This window comes from Lampris incognitus, chromosome 6, assembly GCF_029633865.1.
Source record: "Lampris incognitus isolate fLamInc1 chromosome 6, fLamInc1.hap2, whole genome shotgun sequence".
Taxonomy (NCBI): Eukaryota; Metazoa; Chordata; class Actinopteri; order Lampriformes; family Lampridae; genus Lampris; species Lampris incognitus.
The window spans coordinates 56,844,695-56,871,463 of NC_079216.1; the positions used below are offsets into that span (position 1 = coordinate 56,844,695).

Consider the following 26,769-nt stretch of genomic DNA (forward strand, 5'->3'; position numbering starts at 1 on the left):
TTCCCATCAAAATGAAATACAAATGTTCAAATTTGTTAAGCTCCACCAGTAGCATTGCATTGTGAAAACACCACTTCATCTCACCTTGCTTATTGGCTGTTGTGAATACCACATGACTTCACCATTAGGCAACAGCCTATAATCCATCTTTGCTCATGCAGAGCAATCACACGCTGCATTTTCTTCGGGTAACTCGCCTTTCTGGATTAAAAACTAAAACGTGATATGACTCTAGTGACATCAGGACGGCTTAGGAAACACCTTGCAATGAGTCGGCTTGTAGCAAAGTGGTCCAGTGTTTGATTCCAGCTCATCTGTGTGGAGCTGGACGTTTTCATAGTGTGTTTATGGGTTTCTTCCCACAGTCTGAAGACATGCATGAAAAGTGAATCTGAGGTTCTACATTTCCCATAGCTGTGAACGGTGTGTGAGTGACTGTGTGTGTGTGTGTGTGTGGACCCTGTGATGAACCAGCAACCTTTCCGGGGTGTTTTTCTGCACAATGCAACCTGGGATAGAGTCAATCCCCCCGTGACTTGTGATTGATTTGATTGATTCGTGTTTAGACAACAAATGGACGGATGGTTGGTTGCCGTGTCCCTTGTGAGCACTGTGCTGAGGTTACTTCCACTGTCTGCTGTGCAGTGAAGAAGAACACAGCACACCGTGCATCTTCCAGATTCTTTTACATCGCTTTCTTAATGACATAACATGTTTTTCCTTTGAAGGAAAAGAAACCTCACGATACAAACACAGCTAGGAAGACAATTCAAGTATAAACTAATGAGTCATTCGAAATGGTGAAAATAAAGACAAATTAGATATCTGTCTCAGAAAGTCAGTTTTACGCAGAATTGTCAATTTCATGGGCATCTCCGTTGAAACTGTTTTAACTGCTCAGAAAAATCCCATTAATAAGATTTGAAGCACTGGGATTTCAGGTCATTGCATCAAAATTACACCATTTTCTTGTGCTAAAGGCTGCTGTTATTCCAATTTGTATGCGCTGTCTTCTGACAAACAGCTTTGGTAAAACTTGTTCTTTTGCAGCATCGACACTTTAACTTCTTCCGTGGCCGTTGTCGTTTTCAAAACGTGGCTTCACTCATTGTCCTCATCCAAACTGCTCCTCATAGTCCAACAAATCCTCTCTAGACTATCATAATAAGAGTTTCTCAGCATTGAGCCTGTGTGACAGCACATATTACTCTACCAGTAGACTGCATAGCGCCTCCTAGTGGCCTTAGAACAACCATACAAAATATTCACAACTTCACAACTTTTCCAGGAACTTTCACAGTTTTTGAACATGTCTGAAACTTTTCCAATGGCCTTTCAGTATTACAGCTGTCAACCCATGCACGTGTCGCAGTTACATTTAATATCCCCCTAAACCCTTTTGTGTCCCATCGATGCCCTTCTTCAGTGCCATGGGTGCTATATGTGTGTGATTGTACCTCTATGTTTGGGAGGACCAATTTTTTTTATCCCACTGTTCCGAGCCGTCCCGGTCACTACTCCACCCCCTCTGCCGATCCGGGGAGGGCTGCAGACTACCACATGCCTCCTCCGATACACGTGGAGTCGCCAGCCGCTTCTTTTCACCTGACAGTGAGGAGTTTCACACTGCCCCCCCCCCCGAACAGGCGCCCCGACTGACCAGAGGAGGCACTAGTGCAGAGACCAGGACACATACCCACATCCGGCTTACCACCTGGGGATTCGAACTTGCTTTCCCCATGTTGGTAGACAACGGAATGGACCGCTACACTACCCGGATGCCCATGAGGTCCAATTTGAGTTCTTAGTCATCAGGGTGAGGACATTTTTTCAAAAGTGAGGACATTTTGGCCGGAACTCCCTTCTTTAAGGGTCTATTTTAGGGTTAGGACTTGGGTTTAGGGTTAGGTTAGCTGTGTAGTTATGATGGTTAAGGTTAGGGTTAAGCGCTAGGGAATGTATCCAATGACGGTCCTCACAAAGATAGAAGTACAACTGTGTGTGTGTGTGTGTGTGCGTGTGTGTGTGTGCGTGCGCACGCGCGCATGTGTTTGTGAGTATTGCTTGCCCACTTTACTAGATAGCATTGCCTGCTCTTATTAGTCGTCATAAGTCAATTTTATTTGTATAGCCCAATATCACAAATGACAAATTTGCCTCAGTGGGCTTTACAGCAACACAACATCCTGTTCTGAGACCCTCTCATCGGATAAGGAACAACTCCCTAAAAAAACCTTTAACAGGGAGAAAAAATAGGAAGAAACCTCAGAGAGAGCAACAGGAGGGATCTCTCTCCCAAGACGGACAACGTGCAATGGATGCTGTGTTTACACAATTTACACAACACAATATTGAAAAAGGATAACACAATTATAATGGACTTATAAAATTTATGAAGAATGTGATGCGCAGGATGCCAAGCAGTGTCCAGACGCCATCAGAACAGTGCAGGACCCAAGCCATGCGACCAACGTCCATCCATCCATTATCCAAACCGCTTATCCTGCTCTCAGAGTCGTGGGGATGCTGGAGCCTATCCCAGCAGTCATTGGGCAGCAGGCGGGGAGACACCCTGGACAGGCCGCCAGGCTATCACAGGGCCCCCACACACACACATTCACACCTAGGGGCAATTTACTTTGGCCGATTCACCTGACCTACATGTCTTTGGACTGTGGGAGGAAACCGGAGCCCCCGGAGGAAACCCACGCAGACACGGGAGAGCATGCAAGCTCCACACAGAGGACAACTCGGGATGACCCCCAAGGTTGGACTACCCCGGGGCTCGAACCCAGGACTTCTTGCTGTGAGGTGACTGTGCTAACCACTGTGCCACCGTGCCGCGCGACCAGCATCATGTACAAGAATAAAATAAACATTAGTCACACGTCTGAGTGAGAGAAGGATATAACATTGCAACAGGATAATGAAATTATATGGATTTATGAAATATATAAAAAGAAAATGTGATGAGGGGGATGCCAAGCAGTGTCCACGTGAGGTGGTGACCGCCATCACCATGGAGACCTAGGAGGAGGACAGAGTCGCTGTGTAAAAATGAAAAAATAATGTTTAGATATCAAAAAATCAGTAATCAAGTACAAATGATAATAGATAATATTGAAATAAGAGTTTATGCAAATACATTTATGAGAGTTGTTTTAGACCACAAACTATGCTGGAAACCACATGAAAAAGAAAAGAAAAATCACAAAGTCCACTACAATATTGCACAAGACAAAAGAAATTCTCAATCTAAATTCAGGACATGTATATTGTACCGTTTTGTTTTTTAATAGTTCCATAACACTATCTACTGTGTGGTGGTTTGGGGAAACATACAAAACAATCACAAATCCAATTTTTATGCAACAAAGGAAAGCTATCAGGATTGTAAACAGAGCTGATTATTGTTCATTCATTCATTCATCTTCAGCCACTTCTCCGGGGTCAGGTCGCGGTGGCAGCAAGCTAAGTAGGGCACTCCAGATGTCGCTCTCCCCAGCAACGCCCTCCAGCTCCTCCTGGGGGATCCCAAGGCGTTCCCAGGCCAAATTGGACATGTAGTCCCTCCAGCGAGTTCTGGGTCTACCCCGGGGTCTCCTCCCAGTTGACCGTGCCCAGTAAACCTCCAAAGGAAGGCGCCCAGGAGGCATCCTAATCAGATGCCAAACCACCTCAACTGGCTCCTTTCAACATGAAGGAGCAGCGGCTCTACTCCAAGCTCCCTCTGGATGTCCAAGCTCCTCACCCTATCGCTAAGGCTGAGCCCAGACACCCTACGGAGGAAACTTATTTCAGCCACTTGTATCTGCGATCTCACCCTTTCGGTCACTACCCAAAGCTCATGACCATAGGTGAGGGTTGGAATGAAGACTGACTGGTAAATTGAGAGCTTTGCCTTCCGGCTCAAGGCTTGGGGCCCCCGTCCTGGAGCTAGACCTGGGAAGGGAGCTTGCCGGCAAGTGTCTGGTGGCTGGGCCCAGCCTAAAAAAACAACATGGAGCCACCACCCCGATGACCCACCACACGTGGGGATGAGCATTGGGGTAGGGTGCAATGCAGGCCGGGCGACACGCAAAGGCGGGGACCGGGGCATGCCGACTTCCGGCATCGCAGATTGGTCCTGATTATTATGAACCAACCAAAATATTATTTATAAACTCACATGCTCTCAAATTTAAAGATTTGGCAGACTTTAAAACTGCACAATTATTGTATAAAGTAAAAAATAAGATGCCTCCAGACTGCATCTACAAGTTGTTTCAAATGAGAGTGTCTGTGTGAACCGAGAAGGATGTGCATCTTTGCAAAAACAAAGATTAGAATAAATGCAGAACAAAGAAGGATGTCAGCCAGAGGAGTTAATTTGTGGAATGGTTTCACAAAGGAAATAAAATTGTATAATACACTTAATAGATTTAAAGGATGTTCAGAAAACACGATGATTAATAAATATAAAACTGAGGTATGACCACCAGTGTGTATATGAATTTTGTTTGGGACTTTTAGGTATATATAATATAATACGTATATAAAAATAGTCTTTCTCTTTTTTTATTATTCATTATTTATTTACATGGGTGTTTGAGTAAAAAAAATTAAATATTCCCCCCCCTTTTTTCTCCCCAATTTTGTCCGGCCAATTACCCCACTCTTTCAAACCGTCCCAGTCGCTGCTCCTCCCGCTCTGCCGATCCGGGGAGGGCTGCAGAATACCACATGCCTCCTCCGATACATGTGGAGTCGCCAGCCACTTCGTTTCACCAGGGGGACGTAGCACGTGGGAGGATCACGCTATTCCCCCCAGTTCCCCCTCCCCCTCTAACAGGTGCCCCGGCCGACCAGAGGAGGCGCTATTGCAGAGACGAGGACAAATACCCACATCCGGCTTCCCACCCACAGACACGGCCAATTGTTTCTGTAGGGACTCGAACCGGCGATCCTCATGTTGATAGGCAACGGAATAGACCGCCACACTGCCCGGACGCCCCCTGAATAAAAAATTTAAGGCATTCCACTTGCAAAGACACTGCTCATTCACTGCTCAGCAGCAGCCCGGATGGACACCATCGTAGCAGCAGACCAGGACCCCAGAGGGTCAGCAGCTATCACCATGATTTATTAGAGTGTTTCTAAACACTGCCCTTTCTGGTACAGACGCTGACCGTAGAAGAAGAGAATTCAGAAATACATTTCTTGTCAACCTTTCTCTCTCTCTCTCACACACACACACACACACACACACACACACACACACACACACACACACACACACAGAGTGGCCCACGTGGCATTCCTAATTTCTTGGTCCGAGAGACATGCTTAGGAGTTGTCCTAATTCTCTGACTCACTGAACTCTTGAATGTGAATAATGAAGTTCTGATGTGGGACTAAAAACTTAGTTAACCCCAGAACGTCACACCTCACAGTTTTTAAGTGTTTCTGGCCACATTAAAAAAACTGCATCATCGGGAGTATTTCCTCCTGCTAAGTAGGTTTGGCTATTTAATGGGTCTAATACAGTACAGCATCCCGTGGCCCTGACTGGGATGAGCGGCCTGGATAATGGTGGATGGTACAGGATGGTGGATATAGTCCATCCTGTTTATGTAGCTGTTTTCTGTAATTGGCGCACTTCATGTTCTCATCTCTTAAACCTCCTACCTGCTGACCTTTTTTATTCTCTAATCCTTAAAACTTCTGATCAACTCAGATTAATCCTAATATGTTTTTTACACTCCATGGACCACTATCTGTCAGCATCGTAGACCACCGCATTCCACCCCTACCCGTCCTCTGTAGGTGCAGAGTCTGCCTGTGTAAATGTTCCTGTTGTCTATGAATGATGTCTGCTGTGTTGTCCATGTTGTTGTTCCCGTTAGCCTTCTGGTTTTTTGATGTGGCTCCTGTCGTGTGGTTTGTGTTCTTCATTGCAGACCGTCTGGTTTGACCTGCACCAGAGGCTAACAGACACAGACGGCACCACCAGTGCAGTAAGTAGATGCTTAATAAGTAACAGTAGTAGCGCTGCAACACGTCACGTAATGAGCAAACTCGCCACAGCTTGCTTGTAAAGGCATGCAGCCACCTACAGGTGGTGCAGTTGGTGCTTGTGATAACAAAACATTTTACCAGAGGAAAAACAAAGAGTCTTTATTCCCCACATCTGCGATGTAGGCCAGGTGAATCGGCTGTACTAAATTGTCCCTAGGTGTGAATGTGTGTGTGTGTATGTGTTTGTGTGTGTGTGTGTGTGTGGGCGTGTGTGGGCCCTGTGATGGCCTGGCAGCCTGTCCAGGGTGTCTCCCCGTCTGCCACCCAATGACTGCTGGGATAGGCTCCAGCATCCCCGCGACCCCTGAGAGCAGGATAAGCAGTTTGGATAATGGATTGATGCTGGTACAAGACCATATTTCACCAGTAGAGAACAGGAGCTTTCTGTGGCAGTGAATATCCATAGTCGCCCATCGGAGCAATGAGCTGATCACAGCACCCGCGATGAGGAAGGTTTAAATTGTCTTTTAAAACAAGATACAAAAATTATAAGGAAAACATGTGGTAGCGTATTGCTGCCGTGCCAGGAAAAGAAAAATGGATCAGCATCCCTTTATAATGTGAAAAGTTTATTGTTATAACAAGATGGGTTTCATGTTGTAACAAGATATTTTCACATTAAAACGTAATAATTTATATTGTTATAATGTGAAATGTGGGCAGCACAGCGGTACAGTGGTTAGCGCGGTCGCCTCACAGCAAGAAGGTCCTGGGTTCTAGCCTCGGGGTAGTCCAGCTTTGGGGGTTGTCCCGGGTCGTCCTCTGTGTGGAGTTTGCATGTTCTCCCCTTGTCTGTGTGGGTTTCATCCAGGGGCTCCGGTTTCCTCCCACAGTCCAAAGACATGTAGGCCAGGTGAATCGGCTGTACTAAATGGCCCCCAGGTATGAATGTGTGTGTGTGTGTGTGTGTGTGTGTGTGTGTGTGTGTGTGTGTGTGTGTCCACGTCCACCATGTGTGATGGCCTGGTGGCCTGTCCAGGGTGTCTCCCCGCCTGCCGTCCAATGACTACTGGGATAGGCTCCAGCATCCCCGCGACCCTGAGAGCAGGATAAGCAGTTCGGATAATGGATGGATGGATGGAAACGTTTGTTATAAGGTGAAACTCGTTTCTGAATGAGGACACTGTTGACACGTGGTGAGATTCTGCTGTTATTGAGCACGGTGGAGGATACTGTGATAAGTTATGTGTACACTAAGAAGGATGGCACAATGTATGGGGCTGTGCAGAAAGAGGAATGAGTGCGACCCTCTGGAGGTAGCATCATTTCTCATTGATCAGCTGGAGGGGCACGGACGGCTGCATGGATACAAGCTACATCATCTCTGCTGCACCGTGGTCACTCCAGCTACGCTTTGGAGAGGCGCAGTCTCGCTGTCTCTACTTGAAAATCGATTGCGAAAGAGGGAGAGAGAGAGAGATGAGGGGATCTCACTGGACTCCAGTCTAATTGAATGTATTGGATGTTTACTGAATGTTCTTCCTGTGGACCCCAGGAAGAGTAGCTGTTGCCTAGCACAATGGCAAATGGGGATCCAATTAAACAAAACTAAACTAAACTGGAGTTTGATTTATAATAATTTGGTATAATTTTTTTCAATCTGCCAATGTAGACCTGAATGGAATATTGTTATGATTTTATCATCTAATTAAATAATGCTGCAGTAAAACGAGAGAAGTAGAACACGGACAATAAGCAAAGAGATGCCTAGAGAATCATCGTACAAGAATATGCTGGGGTTGGGCGTCCGGGTGGCGTGGCGGTCTATTCCGTTGCCTACCAACACTGGGATCGCCGGTTAGAATCCCCGTGTCACCTCCAGCTTGGTCAGGCATCCCTACAGACACAATTGGCCGTGTCTGTGGGTGGGAAGCCGGATGTGGGTATGTGTCCTGGTCGCTGCACTAGCTACCAGGACACATTGGTCGGGGTGCCTGTTTGTGGGGGGAATAGCGTGATCCTCTCACGGGCTACGTCCCCCTGGCGAAACTCCTCACTGTCAGGTGAAAAGAAACGGCTGGTGACTCCACATGTATCGGAGACATGTGGTAGTCTGCAGCTCTCCCTGGGGCGGCAGAGGGGGTGGAGCAGTGACCAGGACAGGTCGGAAGAGTGGGGTAGTTTGCTGGATACAATTGGAAAGAAAAAAGGGGAAAATCCCCACCCCCCAAAAAAAAGACTATGCAGGGGTTTTCTGATAACAACTGCTGCAAATAATTTGATTTGATTATTTTGTGGTGGCGCAGTAGTTAGCGTGGTCACCTCACAGCAAGAAGGTTCTGGGTTCCTGGGTCAAGTCCTGGGGTAGTCCAAGCTGGGGGGTCATCCTCTGTGTGGAGTTTGCATGTTCTTCCCGTGTCCGCGTGGGTTTCCTCCGGGTGCTCTGTTTCCTCCCACAGACCAAAGACATGTAGGTCAGGTGAATCGGCCGTACTAAATTGTCCCTAGGTGTGAATGTGTGAATGTGTGTGCGTGTGCGCGCGCGTGTGTGTGTCTGCATGCGTGTGTGTGTGTGGGTCCTGTGTGATGGCCTGGTGGCCTGTCCAGGATCTCTCCCTGCCTGCCACCCAATGACTACCCTGAGAGCAGGATAAGCGGTTGGGATAATGGATGGATGGATGATTATTTTATGGAATTTTGAAGAGTGAAACCTAGCACTGATGTGATTATTAAAAACACTGTAGTTAAAGAACAAGAAAGTAATGACAGGTGTATGCATTTCAAACAAAAGAAAATAAGAAAAAAAATAGAAACTTTCCCGTTTTAAACCTGCTTTGTAGCCATTCGAGTATAGATTGCTGAGTTTACAAGATGCAGCTGAATGCACCATGAAGTCCCTGTTGGTGCCCACACGCTTTGCCATATAACGTGATGTTGACGCGCAATTGATTTTCAAGTGGAGACAGGAAACAGAATTATCCTTTAAGCAGTAGACCACCAAAGTGTTGTGTTGTCCTGATTTCATGGCCTCTGGATTACTTCTGGATCCATTATTTTTCTGCTTATGTCGAATCGTATTACAAATCATTTTGTCCTTTAAATATGTAAAAACGGGACATTAGAAATACCATAGGGTGAATTCCTTATGCATCTTATGAATATAATGTAAATTGGCGGCTGATAAATATGTGAATGTGTGCCATAATGCCACTATTTCTCTCACTGCCTACAGCCACAATGTCAAATGCTGAAATGCTAAGCTAGTTAATGCTAGTGACTTTTTCAGAATCAGAATCGGAAGACTTTATTCATCCCCGAGGGGACTCTCACAATGTGTTCACACCCACCTGCACAAATACAGAAGTCCATATTAAATCCAGATGTCTCAAACAGAATAGTCAGTCTTGGCATCTGCCATCGTTCAAGGCAATTATTTTATACCTCTGTTCATTTTCCCATTACCCTAGCATCCATCCATCCATCCATCCATCCATCCATCCATCCATTTATCCATCCATCCATCCATCATCCGAGCCGCTTATCCTGCTCTCAGGGTCGCGGGGATGCTGGAGCCTATCCCAGCAGTCACTGGGTAGCAGGCGGGGAGACACCCTGGACAGGCCGCCAGGCCATCACTCAGGGCCGACACACACACACACAAACACACACATCTAGGGACAATTTAGTTTGGCCGATTCACCTGACCTACATGTCTTTGGACTGTGGGAAGAAACCGGAGCACCCGGAGGAAACCCATGCAGACATGGGAAGAACATGCAAACTCCACACAGAGGACGACCCCCAAGGTTGGACTACCCCGGGGCTCGAACCCTGGACCTTCTTGCTGTGAGCCGACCGCGCTAACCACTGCGCCACCGTGCCGCAGCAATGGATTACCCTAGCAATGGATCCGAAATCACTTCTGTGGTCAACAGAGGAAAAAGCTTCATCTCACCATGGCAGCTATAAGCCACTAATGGCCCAGTTCTGCTTTCCGAACGGACGGTTGCACAGACATGCACTGACACGGGATCGTGACGCGAAAACGTTGGGAACATTTTACTCTGTGCGGATTTCTCCTTGCGGCAAACCGGTAAATTCTCCAGTTTCCCCGCACGTCCGCATCCGCGTGGTTAGAAAATGTCAGATGTCTGTGGGCAGGTGAAAACCGGCCGCACGGGACTCTCGCAAAGGGGCGTTCCTGCTGATGTGACGTCACGACCCTTGCGGATGCGTCGAGCATAAATCAGCTTTAAGGGGTAGACGGACCGTTCAAGATGGCGGCATGAGCAGACAGTAGAACCTTCTCCAAAAAGTTTTTCAGTATAGCAACTTCAGTCGTGATTAGTATCACACCATTCAACTGAAACAATAGGACAGTAGCAACAGGAATTGATTTTCACTTTAATAGTCAATCTTTCGTCGGCGTTTCTCATCAGTCCAGCAACTTTTCAAACCAGCTAGCTAACTTCCGTCGTCGTTCAGTGAAAACCCTTGCCATGGCTAACAACGTGAACAAACGTAAGTCTCCTAGCATTGGGGTTAGCTCATCAGCTCCAGCATCCCCATTGAAAACCCCAACCGGCAAAAAAGGAAAAATATTCGATGATGAGGGGATATTACCCAAAACATCATTGCTAACCTGACAAAGGCGATAAGTGAAAGAGCAGATGGCCTGCAGGCCGGAATTGTCAGCTTGAAAGAATCAGTTGAGTTTGTCTTCGGTGAGATAAAAGACCTGAAAGGGAAGATGGAGCATACGGTTATCAGAGTCGACAAAACCGAACGAAAACTGGCTGAGATGGAAAACAAGGTGCTTGATCTGTCACGGTACAAAAGACACTGGGATTTGCGCCTGTTCGGTGTTCCCGAAGAGGAGGGGGAGGACATTCGAAAGAAGGTCATTTCCATTTTCCAGATGACGGCCCCAGACCTCAAGGATAAACTCCCTGACGTGATCGACAGTGTCCACTGGCCTGGAAAAGCGCCTCAGGACCAGCAGAGGCCAAGGGGTGTCATTCTACAGTTTTCGATGAGGCACTACTGAGATGGCGTCTGGAAAGCTACGAAACACTCAACTTTCCTGCGAGAGAAGAAACTGCGCTTCAAGGAAGACTTCTCGCCAGAGGACAGGGCAAGACGTAGTCTGCTGTGGCCGTTGGTGGAGAAGGCTAGGAAAGAAGGCAAGCTAGCCTACTTCGTCGGGGCAAGAGCCTTAATCGAGAGGAAGGAGATTCATCTCCCAGCAAACTGATGATCGCTAGTTAGCGTGCAGGTTTGATCAGTCACATTCTGACATTGGGTTTCACATGTGAATTCACTCGATTCTGTTTTGAAATGTTCAATAGTCTGACTTTGTAACGTTAACGATAACTTTCAAAAAAGAGGAAGATTTATTACTGAACAGACTGCCTTTATCTTCAGAGTCATATTTTAACTTTACTCTTTGTCCTAACTCAAATTAATTACTGTGCATATGTTGTTCTCGTTTTTGCACTATACAGTAAGTGTGGTCTATAATGTACAGCCTTTTACTAAAGTTGCTCTGTTATGTTTTACATAAGGAGAGCGTTCTGCTCCAGAGAGAATACTACTCTTCAGTTCTCAGGGTATAAAGCTACTTAGCTACACTCTAGCTCACTGTAGGTCGTTCTTTTTTTTCTTTTTCCCCCCTCATCATTTCATCCTTAACAGTCGTTTCGTTTAATGCTCGGGGCTTAAGGGACAAGGTAAAACGAAAGGCTATTTTTCTTTATGCAGAGTTTTAATGCTGACTTTTGTATTATTCAGGAGACTCATTCAGAGGCAAATGACTTTAAAATTTTGGAAGTCGCAATGGGGTGAAGAAGTATGGTTCTCCCATGGCTCGAATCATTCTGCAGGTGTCTTAACATTAAAAGACAGGTTCAGTGGTAAGAGCCTTCTCTACATTTCTGATCCTCATGGTCACTTTATTTTTTTTGGTTATCTCACTAAATGAGGAACTTTTTTTGCTTGGCAACATTTATGGGCATAATAATAAAAAAGAAAACATTGAATTAATGGAAACATTGAACAATAAAATAAAATATATACAGGGTAAATATACAATATGAAAATGATCATGGGTGGAGACTTTAATTTGACTATAAATGATACAATTGACAGATGGCCTGCAAAGGCTAGTACCAAATCAAATGCCATCTTGATAGACTTCATACACAATTTAGGTCTTACATGTATTTGGAGACTAAAGAACCCAAATATGATCGATTTTACATTGGGAAACAAAACCGGTTCCCTTAAATCTCGAATAGATCTATGGTTAATATCAGATTCTATGGTGGACTCCACACTCGGAGCTGTAATCTTACCGGCCCCCTTATCTGATCATAAAGTTATTCTATTGGAAGTGGCTGTGTCTGCCTGTCACCAAACAAGAATGAACTGTGGTTACTGGAAGCTAAACAACTCTTTATTAGCACACACATGTTTAGAAAAGGATATCTTAGAGAAAATAAATAAGTACGGGCAACTAGCTCTTACTCAAAATGCTTTTAGTAAAAATTGGGAACTCCTCAAATTAGAACTCCGGAAATTGATGATGAAAGCTTAATTATAATTAGGAGCTGAATTACTCAAGTCCAGAAGAAAAGAAGAAACCCAATTAATTGCAGATATCGTCACACTAAATAATTTGGCGCCTAATAATATGTTGGAGGAGAATAAAGTAAAATTAGCAGAATTACAACTAAAATTGGACAACATTTACATTCATAAAGCGAAAGGAGCCTTTGTATGTTCTAAAAAAAAATTGCCATCCAATTTGCCTCCTCCAACATGATTACAAGATAGTAGCCACATGTTTAGCTAGAAGAATTAAGGATACTCTAAATGATATAATAGATGAAACCCAGTCAGGTTTTATGGTAGGTAGACACATAACCAACATTAGACTTGTTCTAGACATTTTAGATTATTCAGACTTGGTGGACGATGAGGGATTATTTTTTTCTTAGACTTCTATAAGGCCTTCGACACGATAGAGCATGATTTCATTTTTGAAGCATTAAATATATTTGGCTTTGGTAGTACATTTTCAAATGCAATTAGAACCCTCTATAAAAATAGCAATTGTTCCATTAGATTGTCACATGGCACTTCTAAAAGATTTAGCGTTAATAGAGGTCTTCATCAGGGTTGTCCAATTTCACCATATCTCTTTTTGCTTGCTATGCAAATTCTCTCGATTCACATTAAAAACAGTGGTGTCAGGGGTGTATCCTGGTAAATCTATCATCATTAGCCAATTAGCTGATGACACAACATTATTCTTAAAAAAAAATAAGGACCAAATTAAAATATCTATTGATGCAATTAATGTCTTCTCCAACATTGCTGGTCTCTTTTTAAACATAACATTTGAACTACTTCCCATTAAGACATGTGATGATGAAAGAATACAAAACATACCGGTGAAAAACACAGTCAAATATCTAGGTGTAATCATAAAGAGAGACCAGAACCTCAGAGCACTAGAAATGTTTAATCCTTTGATCAAAACAATAGAGCAGAGATTCATTCTCTGGCTTCAGAGGGATTTATCCATTTCTGGAAGATCTTTGCTAACAAAGGTAGAGGGTTTATGTAGACTTATTTATAATGCCCAAGCAATGGATGTACCCAAGGATTACTGTAGTAAAATAGAAAAACTTTTATTTAATTTTATTTGGAAGAAGAAACCTCACCTAATAAAAAAAGAGTGTGTTGATGAATAAATCATGCTCTGGTGGTATCAGTGCATTAGATTTCTCTACTTTAAATGTGACCTTTAAGATAGACTGGATCAAAGCCTATCTCAAGAATCCATCCGCAATCTGGAATTTCATACCATCCTATGTTTTTAATTCTGTTGGTGGTCTACCCTTTTTGTTAAGATTCAACTATGATATTTCCAAGATTCCACTGAAACTTTCAACTTTTCATAAACAAATGCTCTTAAGCTGGTCAATGTATAAGCATAACTTTTGGAACAATTCTGACATACGTTTTAAGAATAAGAATATTCAATAAGAGGTGGTTTGACAGAGGAATATTTTTAGTTAGTCAACTATTCAACTCAGCAGGCCATCTACTCACATATGAAAAATTCCTTAACATGTATGATTTTCCTGTCGGTCCAAAGGATTATGCTGTTGTGTTTGATGCAATCCCTTCTGGAGCTAAAATGTTATTATCATCTGCGCCCAAAGGAGATGTTTGTGTGATTCCTTTCTTAGACCCTGTTAACATTTATATTGATGCCGAATGTCCTTTACTGAGCGTCAAAGCTACTAACCAGCGCATAAGGAATATTATTCTTAGGGAAGCCGTTACTATTCCCTCTGCTGTTTTCTTTTGGAATAACATATTTGACAACATTCAGTGGAAATGGTCATGGCTTCTCAAAAAAATACTTGTTAACTAACAAAGCTAAGGAAGTGTCATTCAAAATAATGCACCGTTGCTACCCTGTTAAGACCTACTTTTCTAGATATAGGATTGATACTGATGTTAGCTGTAGCTTTTGTAGAAATGAGGATGAATCCTTAACTCATTTTTTCTGGGAATGTACATATAGCAGTGTCTTCTGGACTGGTGTTAATAACTTTATACATAGGAAAATCACTAACTTCAATGTGAAAATGGAGCATGTCTTATTTAGAGTAACTAAATATGACCTTGATAATGTCCAATTTTTACATATGATTCTTTTAATTTTTGGTAAATATAGCCATACCAGCAAATTTTCTGCCCGTAAACCCAACTTCTTTATCTTCAAAGCCATTTTTGACCAATATTTAGATACTCTCAAATTTAGTAAACACAGTAAAGCCATCAAAACTAGAAACATTTGTGAAACTATTTTGTCTTCCTGAAAATACTGTACTGAGCCCCCCAGTTTATACTATTTCATTTTACACAACCTTTGCTTTTTGTTTTTTCCTTTTGGAGTATGCTTTGTTTTCTTTGTATCCTGCTGTTCATTGTATTATTGTACATCTGTTCATTGCGCATTGTATTATTTGAATTGTGCTTATTTTGATTAATAAAAAGTTAAAAAAAAAACAAAAAAAACCAGCTTTAAGGCCTCCCATACACTGCGACGTAGCACTGCACAGTCAAGAGGTGATCAACATGGCCATCATAACTTTTATACATCATAACTCGTTCTACTCTTGACCAGACCCGTGAACGGTTATTCAGGAACGCTGTTGAACTAATGCAGAACTTCAGCGGCTCTCACTGTACTACTTACTGAAGACCACTCAACTCGCATGCCCTTGTCCCATTTCACAGTCCAGCACCTTCCTTTCATTCTCGGCTTGTCCTTCATCCCTCACCTCTTTTCTTAAAGCAGTGATTTAAGCTTGGTGCAGCGCTTAGTGTTTTATGTTTTTTTTTTTCATCCGTTCTCGTGTGAATCAGAGCACGTTACTTACTATTACTTACTATTTACCATTTACTTACAAGAGAACTTGAACACCAATGTCACGCTCTGCTCAAAAAACGCCATTTTAAAAAGTTTGACGAAAAGATGTAAAAAAAAAATCAGGTTGCATTACTAAGTATTATTCATTTGCTTGCACACTAGAAGTATATTTTTTCTTTCGCTGTTGAAAATGCGTGGAAGTATGTAAATGAATTGATAATGGGTACGTTGAGCAGTCCTTTTTTTTTTTGGAGATAAACTTCTTAAAGAAATGTGATCAAAGTGTAAATCCGTGTAGGATTAATTGGGTGAACATGACCTAGCAGATCAGATCAGATCAAATGAAACTTGAATAATAATTCCAGCTTTAGTGGCTTCCAATATCGTAGCTTTAAATCCTCCACCGTCCACCTCCTTCCTTGCCCTTCTCATATAATCACTTCTTCAACCCTCAGCTACTCAACAAGCCCCCGCCATCCTCCGCCTCCAACCTCAACTCCTCTCAGAGGTCACGATCCTTTACACCTTCATAAAATTTCGCTCTTCCTCCAACACCCCCATCCCTGCTTTGTCCGTCATCTCTTGATCTCCTGTTCTCCACCCAGCAGAAAGGTCTAAACACAATTAAACTCTCATCTACTATCCGTATCAGGGCCATCTCAAAGCAGTGATCCTCTCTCCGTGTTGCGAAGGGCGTACATGCCATGCCGCCTCTCTCCGTACCAGTGCACACAGGTTTCATACAGTAAAAATCACATTTCTAACATAATCCTCACTCGACACATGGTGTTAGGGGTTGTGCAGGAGGACTCAGATGGCCACTCGGGAGGCAGAGGGCTCTTTAGTAACGTTTAATGAAAAGTAAAGTAAAGAGAAAAAATAGTAAGAGAGAAATGCGGGATGTGTATGGTGCTAAGGTAGTTTTGTTTGTGGGGTGTGTGAATACGCTATGTGCAGTGACAGGTGGTAATGTGTCTAGCTATGTGTTAGTGTAAATTATCCTAAGGGTGTGTAATATGTGAATGGGGTGTTGGGTGTTGTGTAAGTGTGCGTGCACCAGCAAAAGTACCAAGTCCGTAGGCAAAGGAGAATCAAGGAGTAGTCTGAGTTCAAAACCCAAAGTAGTAGTCTGAGGAGGTTGGTTGGCAGGCGAGCCGGCTCTGCGCAACAGGTCATAGGAATGCTATGAGACGATCTGGCAGTGAGTTGAGTGAAGACCAGGTTCTTGTAGGGGTTGAAGTGATTGCAGATGGGGAACAGCTGAGATGATAGTAGATGGAGCACAGCTGAGGGAATGAGTGACCTGGGAAATGCAGAGCCGTGCTGCCAGTCTGCCAGCAGATGGCATCAGAGGCATCATAGAGCACACCGTGCCCGTTGAGAGGTGCTGGAGACCTCAGGGTCTGAGTCTGGTGATGGGGAACGTGAACGCGCCCCAGCTCTGGTGGTGAGGAGTGGAAACTCAGGTGAAGCTGAGCGCCGTGGAGGCCCAGAGGGAATGCAAGAGGTAGGTTGCGGGGGTTGTGAAGGTGAAACTGTAACACATGGACGATCATGAAAAAGCTTTCCAGACTTGCATTAGCATTAGCCTTAGCATGCACGTTTACCTTTGGCAAATGTTTTCTTGCAGAGGGCAGCGGGGCTGACAATGATTTTCAGTCGATTTAAAGTCATTGAATCAATTACCGATTAAAAATCACATCAGTATTTCGATTCAGCTCCTCTGTGAGTGTGTTGCACAATGAGGTGAGAAGCGATAGCTACATCAAAGAGAATGGAGCGGAAGAAACAGCGGGTTGAGAAAGTACAAAACAAGACTAGGTTAAAACCTAGCATATGGCTGCACCGAGACTACATTTATTTAAACGGCTGTTTTTGCATGACTACGTTTAAAAAGCGGCTGTTTTGACATCCCAGATAGCATCTGGATGTGGGCCACTTCAGGCAGTGATGCGGCACTGATGGCCTTCTTCTGGCCCTGACAAAATGGATGTAAGCCTGAAGTGGCCCACGTGTATAATAGCAAATATGGCCCAAATATGCCAAGTCAATTGTGGGCCTTTTTTGGCAAAGATGCGGTGCTCTGGGCAACATGTAATCTGGATGTGACCCTGAAGTGACCCGTGTGGTAAATGGTGAATATGGCCAATATCACAAAACAAATATGGGCCACCTTTGGCAAATATGTGGCATACGCGGCATTGCTATGGCTTGGTTCTGGCCCACATCTGGCAAAAAGGGTCGGACTGCCCAAGTGCCATCATTCCATGCGGTATGTGGGCCGGATGAAAGTGTTGGGTGTGGGACGGGTCCGGGCCACAGCAATTTTGCTATCTGGGACTGGTTCTGTGAACAGCTGAAAGAAAACTGTTTGTGCGGCTAATGGGGAAACGCCAACACTCACTCAGGCACTCACTCACTAACAGGGAACCACATATGTAGGGCTGGCTCTGCTGTTGCGGTCCAGCCAAAAATGGCAAATCTGAAGAGGAGGACAGATTAACGTGAGATGATCGAAATGAGCGTAGGCAGAGGTAAAGAAAAAACCTCAAAACAGAAACACGCTTCCTTTTTTTGAGACAGTTTCATAAGTGCCTTGTTTTTTATTCCCGCCTTCACACATTTGTATTTTAATCTCATTTGTTTTTGACTATCGTTTTAAAGCAAGGATCATAACGCCATAATGCCATATTTAATAACTGTGCACATATCATAAACATGCCATAGTGAAACAAAGAAAATGAAAAATTGAGAAGAATGGAGAGAGAGAGAGAGATGTGTGGGAAAAGAGAAGAGGGGAGAAATAAAGAGGTGGCATTTAGGAGCTGAGATAGAAAGAATAGAAGGGTTGAAGAAGAAGGAGATAAATAAGAATCACCAGAAAAGGGAGGAAAGGAAAGAGCGCCACCAGGAAAATCAAATAAAAAGTACAATGGAGGTGAAAGCACTACAATGGTGAAGGAAGGATAGATAGATAGATAGATAGATAGATAGATAGATAGATAGATAGATAGATAGATAGATAGATAGATAGATAGATAGATAGACAGACAGACAGACAGACAGACAGACAGACAGATAGAAAGAACTAACATGGGCATCGGCAGTTCAAAGGTGGGAAGCCGGATGTGGGTACATGTCCTGGTCGCCGCGCTAGCGTGTCCTCTGGTTGGTCGGGCTCTTGTTCGGGGGGGGGGACTGGGGGGAATATCGTGATCCTCCCATGCACTACGGCCCCCTGGCGAAACTCCTCACTGTCAGGTGAAAAGAAGCAGCTGGCGACTCCACATGTATCAGAGGAGGCATGTGGTAGTCTGCAGCCCTCCCTGGAATTGGCAGAGGGGTTGGAGGAGTGACCGGGACGGCTCGAGAGGGTGGGGTAGTTGGCCGGATACAATTGAGGAGGAGAAGAAGAGAGGGGGAAAAAATCCAAAAAAAGATAGATAGATAGATAGATAGATAGATAGATAGATAGATAGATAGATAGATAGATAAAATGGTAAATGGACTGCATTTATAGAGCACTTTTCTAGTCTACTGGCCACTCAAACTCTCTACAGTGTACGCCTCACATTCACACACACATTCACACACTGATGGTGGAGGCTGCCATGCAAGGTGCCAACCTGCTCATCAGGAGCAGTTAGGGGCTTTAGTGTGTTGCTCAAGGACACTTTGACATGCTCTCTGGAGGAGCCGGGAATCAAACCAGCGGCGTTCCGATTACTAGACGATCAGCTCTACTTCCATGCCATGCCGCCCTGGTAGATAGAGAGAGATAGATGAATACATACATACATACATACATACATACATACATACATACATACATACATACATACATACATAGGTGAGAGGGTTTACCTGGGGACAAGCTGTTAGGTTGTGAAGACCCACATGAAAAATACATGAATAGGTTATAAATATGGATAACACTGTATGAGCAGGTCTTGCTTTCCTTCAGGACAGACACTTTAAATTAACCATAGCTCCCCTCAATGAAGACTGTCAAATAACCCCCCGACCCCCCCCCCCCACACACACACACACACACACACACATTCATACCTGGGGGCAATTTAGTGTGGCTGATTCACCTGACCTACATGTCTTTGGACTGTGGGAGGAAACTGGAGCACCCGAAGGAAACCCACACAGACACAGGCAGAACATGCAAACTCCATACAGAGGACGACCCCCAAGGTTGGACTACCCCGGGGCTCGAACCCAGAATTTTCTTGCTGTGAGGCGACCATGCTAACCACTGTGCCACCCGTGTTCAGATTAGTTCCCTTTAAAAAAAATAAGCCCGCTTTTGCTGTGCATTTTGTCGGCCACCGGGTACCAAACCTTCGGGGAAATGTGGGGTTTGCTCTATGGCACACTTATAGAACTAACAAATTCTCTTCACCTCATCTGTGGACATAACTCCTCTTCTTCTAGAATAGTCTTTTGAGCTTGTAAATAAAACCACATATCTTGTTGCCATGCTATTAAGAAAAAAAAGCACCTTGGTTGTGTTTGCGAGAGCTGACGTAAAAGACTGCTGAAATTCAAAAAGTTGCCTGGTGTCTCTTTAAGATTGTAAGCTAAAGAACTGTGTCAGCTGGAATGAGAGTTGCTTTGCACATGGATGTACAGACTGGTCAAAAAAAAAAGTGATCACTCAGAATAACGTTGTATTGATTTGCAGTGACCCTTCCCTCTAAGGGGACAAGTGGACCCAAACCATGCTAGGAAAATGCCCCCCCACAGTATAACAGAGACCCCGGACCCCCTCACTGTAGGGGTTAAGCATTCAGGGTTTTCCTTTTATTTGTCATCCGTCTGTGTTTAATAGTTATTTGGAGGAGGGCACTTATTTCCTCTATCCACATTTGCACAGTCAAGGGAGTTTGAACCTGTGATATTATCGTAAAGCAGACACATCTGGCTAATACAGGCAGATGCAGGACTAATGAATATCATGTAAGATGGCATGTTTCTACAGGTTAACACCGTCCCTTTTGGTGGTGCAGCAGATAAAACTTAATGGAGCCTTTATTAACCTTTTGCTGATAGCAGTTAAATGCAGTTTTGAATACAGTCTTCTCTCGCCTCCTCCCTAATCCCATGAAATTTATGCCTGATAATATCCCAAGTGGTCCTTGTGAAACCATTTTGCATGAACGTGTAATAATGTACTTCATAAATGGTTCGAGATTGATAAAAGTAACACCAGGGAGATCACATAAAGAACAATATACTGGCAGCTTTTATAACCCAAGACCAGGAGCGATTGCTACCGAACGGTTCCCGGCCTTGTTGGTTGAAAAATGTATATACGTTAATTTTATGTCTTACATTTTAATGAGAATTAGCTTCCGTGCTAATGTAAGCATTCTGTTGAAGTTATATTATCGCTTGGTTGTCTCTAATATCGGCACGGTGGCACAGTGGTTAGCACGGTCGCCTCACAGCAAGAAGGTCCTGGGTTCGAACCCCGGGGTAGTCCAACCTTGGGGGTCATCCCGGGTCGTCCTCTGTTTGGAGTTTGCATGTTCTCCCTGTGTCTGTGTGGGTTTCCTCCGGGTGCTCCGGTTTCCTCCCACAGTCCAAAGACATGTAGGTCAGGTGAACCGGCTGTACTAAATTGCCCCTAGGTGTGTGTGTGTGTGTGTGTGTGTGTGTGTGTGTGTGTGTGTGTGTGTGTGTGTGTGTGTGTGTGTGTGTGTGTGTGTGTGTGTGTGTGTGTGTGTGTGTGTGTCGGCCCTGTGTGATGGCCTGGCGGCCTGTCCAGGGTGTCTCCCCATCTGCTGCCCAATGACTGCTGGGATAGGCTCCAGCTAAGCAGTTTGGATAATGGATGGAAGGATGTCTCTAAAATAAAACGCTGATCCCGCAAAAATGCTCATTCATCCTTTTAGATGATGTAACTAGATAGTTATTTTACTGTATAATACACACAAATGGATATGGGCTTTTAAAAAATATGTATATAATACATAAACAATGAGTGACTAGGACAATTCATGCAATTCATCCTGTAACTGCAATATTTGTTTGGATACTTTCAATCTCACATATTTCATCTCATAATGGAAGTATATGATTGGATAATACAGATTTTTTTCTTTTTTTTTTCTTTTTTTGGAAATAGTAATTGTACTGTATGTCAGTGGATTAAATAGGTGTCAATAGAGGGAATAAGTGCAAAGAGGAGACTGTCCTCCACCAAAAAACGACCCCATAGGTCGTTAGTACAAGCAGCTTATTATGACCTACAGTTACGTTTTAAGCTCCTTCCTCGCGGCCCTCCGTCATTATAATACGTCACTTTCCCTGTAACAATAAACGACCTCCTTCCATAAGCTATCGTGAGAACGAATATGAATAAAAGCAAAGTTTAATGTCGCATAGCGGTTATAATGTCCACGCTAGCTGACTCGCTAACTTTTGGCTATCGTTAAGTTAGCAATAGCAATCTTGGTTACGATACTAGACAGCAAAACAACACAAAAACGCACTGACTACATATTCTGTTGTTCTCAGATTGTTTGCACAGAGGCGAAAAGTATGTGTGGCATATCTCCTGCCGCTGGTTATGGCGCTAATTTAGAAGACGCTCCTGTGGGTCGTATTAGAGGACAAACGACCTATGTGGTCGTATGGGTTGGAGGACTTGTGGCAAAGAGACATTACAAAGACTCGTTATCATTGCGGGAATGGCTCATTTACTGCTGAACCGTGTGACGTGAGCACATGAACGCTGTCTTTCTGGGAGACATGCTGAAGGATGGAAAATGACTGAACCCTACATTAAGTGGATTGGTGTGTGATTTAATCATATAGAAGAGTTGTGTAACCGGAGCATTTCGTGTCTTGATGTATGAGTGGTGGCCCCCGTGCCCCATGTGCGCCGAGTCGCTGTTGGCTGTTTGTGTCCTTAGTGCTGAAGATTTTCTCCGGAAATTCAATTTAGCCCCGTTTTTTCCATTAATCAGCTACAGCCAACCCACCACCGCCTTCCTTCTCTCCATCCATCCTCCCTCACTGCTCCATTATCTGCTCCCAACTTTATTTGTGTGTGTGTGTATCCTCACCCTCTCTATCTCGGCTCCATTAAGTTTGGCTGGGTTTTATGAACACACCCCATGTCTTCTCTCAACTTTATGGGTACTTCAGTTGAGGGCTTGTATCCAGTCCACTGACTGACGATACTCAGCAGAAATTGCTTCTGCTCTCCAAATAACGTCTTTTATTTGTTCTCGGCAACTTCGGATCTGTTGTAAGAGCAATTTAAATTATCGACAAGGGTCAAAAGGGTAAACTAAACAATGAAACTAAAAATATGGCTTTCCATTGCGCCATGAACAAAGGTGTACCCAACTCTCGCTCTCTCTGTCTGTCTGTCTCTCGCGCTCTCTGTTTCTGTCTGTCTCTCTCTCTGTTACCTGCTCTCTCTGTCTCTCGCTGTCTTTGTCTCTCGCTGTCCGTCTGTCTGTTTCTCACTCTCTCTGTGTCCCTCTCTGTCTCTCGCTTTCTCTGTCTCTCGCTCTCTCTGTGTCCCTGTCTGTCTCTCGCTCTCTCTGTGTCCCTCTCTCTGTCTCTCGCTCTGTTTCTCGCGCTCTCTACCGCTCTCGCTCTCTCTGTCCCTCTCTGTCTCTCACTGTCTTTGTCTCTCGCTGTCCATCTGTCTGTTTCTCACTCTCTCTGTGTCCCTCTCTGTCTCTCGCTCTCTGTGTCCGTCTCTCTTGCTCTCTCTGTGTCCGTCTCTCTGTCTCTCGCTCTGTTTCTCGCGCTCTCTATCGCTCTCTCTCTCTCTCTCTCTCTCTCTCTCTCTCTCTCTCTCTCTCTCTCTCTCTCTCTCTCTCTCTCTCTCTCTCTCTGTCTTTCGCTCTCTCTCTGTTTCTGTCCCTCGCTCTCTCTCTGTTTCTGTCTCTCACTCTCTCTGTGACTTGCTCTCTTGTCTCTCTCTCGCTCTCTCTGTGTCTTGCTCGCTTGTCTCTCTCTCGCTCTCTCTGTGTCTTGCTCGCTTGTCTCTCTCTCGCTCAATTCAATTCAATTCAATATTTGCTTTATTGGCATGACATACGTTTGTGTACATATTGCCAAAGCATGTAAAACAACAGCACAACAGCAACAATGATTATAATAACAGCAACAATGATTATGATTGATATCAAACAACAGCAATAGCAGTAGGTGCCGTCGCCCACTGTCTCTCAGGTTGTGGCAGGAAAATATAAATCTTGCTGCAATGCTCACCGCTGGCCCCCCTCCCAGGACCACCTGCAGCTTACCTGCGTCGTCCATTTCCTGGTACTCTGGAATCAAATGTTCCAGCTCCTGGACAAAAGCCCGTCGCTGTTTTTCAAAATGTTCACATTTAAGGAGAAAGTGCACCTCTGTCTCCACCTCATCTATCATGCATTGACCACATATTTGTTGCTCTTTTGGCAACCACATCTTTTTATGTCTTCCCTTTTTCAATGGCTAGACTGTGGTCACTGAGCCTGTATTTGGTGAGGCTCTGTCGCCGCTTCCTATCTCTGACAGTTAAGAGGTATTAGACTTCTAGTTTGTTTTGAGTTTTGATTTCAGCGTTGCAATGTTTCAAATAATTGTTCTTGCTTTGTTTTATAGCTGATTTATCCTCATGTTTGTTTGGAATGCAGTGCTGGCCTGAGGTTGGTTGGTCTTAGTATTTGTTAAGGGGTTAGTGAGGCTCAGAACCAGCTGCTTCAGGGGACTCTTTTCGAGGTTCAGTTCTTGGGTTTTCAGAGCTTTAGAGTGCAATGTATTTGTTGGGCTTGTATTTCAGTGCATCCAGAAATTTAGAGATCTTTTTTGTATATTTATCAATAATGGAAACCGGCCTAATTCTGCCCTACATGCGTTGTTTGGTGTTTTTCCTTTGTATTTTCAGAATCATTCTACAGAATTCAGCATGTAGGGTTTCTGCTGGATGCTTGTCCCATCTAGTGTAGCTGGAAAGACTGAGTGGACCCCATACCTCACTTCCATATAGCGCAATGGGCACTCTCTGTGTCTCTCTCTCTGTCTGTCTCTCGTTACAGTCAGCAGAACTGTTTCGGTGCAGTCAGTTCCAGTGAAGTTAATGGTCCCTTGGAGACCACGCATTGGAATCTGAATCACCATTCATTGCAACTTTTGCATACAATAGATCCAAATGTCAAGTTTATTTGTCATACATACAGTGGTGTGAAAAAGTGTTTGCCCCCTTCCTGATTTCTTATTTTTTTGCATGTTTGTCACACTTAAATGTTTCAGATCATCAGATCATATTTCAGATAACACAAGTAAACACAAAATGCAGTTTTTAAATGAAGGTTTTTATTATTAAGGGAAAAGAAAAATCCAAACCTACATGGCCCTGTGTGAAAAAGTAATTGCCCCCCCCTGTTAAAATATAAATTAAGTGTGGTTTATCACATCTTTGGAAAGCTGAGTTCAATTTCTCTCGCCATACCCAGGCCTGATTACTGCCACACCTCTTCTCAATCAAGAAATCACTTAAATAGGACCTGCCTGACAAAGTGAAGTAGACCAAAAGATCCTCAAAAGCTAGATATCATGCTGAGATCCAAAGAAATTCAGGAACAAATGAGAAACAAAGTAATTGAAATCTATCAGTCTGGAAAAGGTTATAAAGCCATTTCTAAAGCTTTGGGACTCCAGCGAACCACAGTGAGAGCCATTATCCACAAATGGCGAAAACACGGAACAGTGGTGAACCTTCCCAGGAGTGGCCAGCCGACCAATTTACCCCAAGAGCGCAGCGACGACTCATCCAAGAGGCCACAAAAGACCCCATGAAAACATCCAAAGAACTGCAAGCCTCACTTGCCTTAGTTAAGGTCAGTGTTCATGACTCCACCATAAGAAAGAGACTGGGCAAAAATGGCCTGCATGGCAGAGTTCCAAGACGAAAACCACTGCTGAGCAAAAAGAACATAAAGGCTCGTCTCAGTTTTACCAGAAAACATCTTGATGATCCCCAAGACTTTTGGGAAAATACTCTGTGGACTGACGAGACAAAAGTTGAACTTTTTGGAAGGTGTGTGTCCCATTAGATCTGGCGTAAAAGTAACACAACATTTCAGAAAAGGAACATCATACCAACAGTAAAATATGGTGGTGGTAGTGTGATGGTCTGGGGCTGTTTTGCTGCTTCAGGACCTGGAAGACTTGCTGTGGTAAATGGAACCATGAATTCTGCTGTCTACCAAAAAATCCTGAAGGAGAATGTCCGGCCATCTGTTCGTGACCTCAAGCTGAAGCGCACTTGGGTTCTGCAGCAGGACAATGATCCAAAACACACCAGCAAGTCCACCTCTGAATGGCTTAAGAAAAACAAAATAAAGACTTTGGAGTGGCCTAGTCAAAGTCCTGACCTGAATCAGATTGAGATGCTGTGGCATGACCTTAAAAAGGCAGTTCATGCTCGAAAACCCTCCAATGTAGCTGAATTACAACAATTCTGCAAAGATGAGTGGGCCAAAATTCCCCCACAGCGCTGTAAAAGACTCATTGCCAGTTATCGCAAACGCTTGATTGCAGTTGTTGCTGCTAAGGGTGGCCCAACCAGTTATTAGGTTTAGGGGGCAATCACTTTTTCACACAGGGCCATGTAGCTTTGGATTTTTTTTCCCCCTTAATAATAAAAACCTTCATTTAAAAACCGCATGTTGTGGTTACTTGTGTTATCTTTGTCTAATATTTAAATTAGTTTGATGATCTGAAACATTTAAGTGTGACAAACATGCAAAAAAATAAGAAATCAGGAAGGGGGCAAACACTTTTTCACACCACTGTATATAAAAGCAAGTGTAGACTTATTAACATAATGAAATGCTTGTTTTGCTGGATTAACACACAAGTGCGAAATAAAAGTACTTATGAAAGTACAAAGAACAAGATACATGTTCAAAAACAGTGAGTGCAGACTTTGGATGTACTTTGTTGGACAGTGTAGAGAATCCCTGTACAGTAGAGAGTAGAGTAGAGAATGTCTGTACAGTAGTAATGGTATTGTAGACAGTTAACTTGTGCAAATGGCAGATTGTGCCATCAGTAACAGTAGATAGAGGACAGAGGACATCCGGGAAGCGTAGCGGTCTATTCCGTTGCCTACCAACACAGGGATCGTCGGTTCGAATCCCCGTGTTACCTCCAGCTTGGTCGGGCATCCCTACAGACACAATTGGCTGTGTCTGTGGGTGGGAAGCCGGATGTGGGTATGTGTCCTGGTCTCTGCACTAGCGCCTCCTCAGATCAGTCAGGGCGCCTGGGGGGAATAGCGAGATCCTCCCACGCAC

General features: G+C 44.0%; 1 protein-coding gene across 1 annotated transcript in view; it reads left to right on the forward strand.

Moving 5' to 3' along the window:
- Positions 1–26,769, forward strand: part of necab2 (N-terminal EF-hand calcium binding protein 2) — a 250,842-nt gene that overhangs the window by 180,430 nt on the left and 43,643 nt on the right. Inside the window, exon 9 of the mRNA XM_056282242.1 lies at positions 5,940–5,996. Coding sequence (XP_056138217.1) covers positions 5,940–5,996 — 57 coding nt within the window. The remainder of the gene's footprint in view (positions 1–5,939; positions 5,997–26,769) is intronic.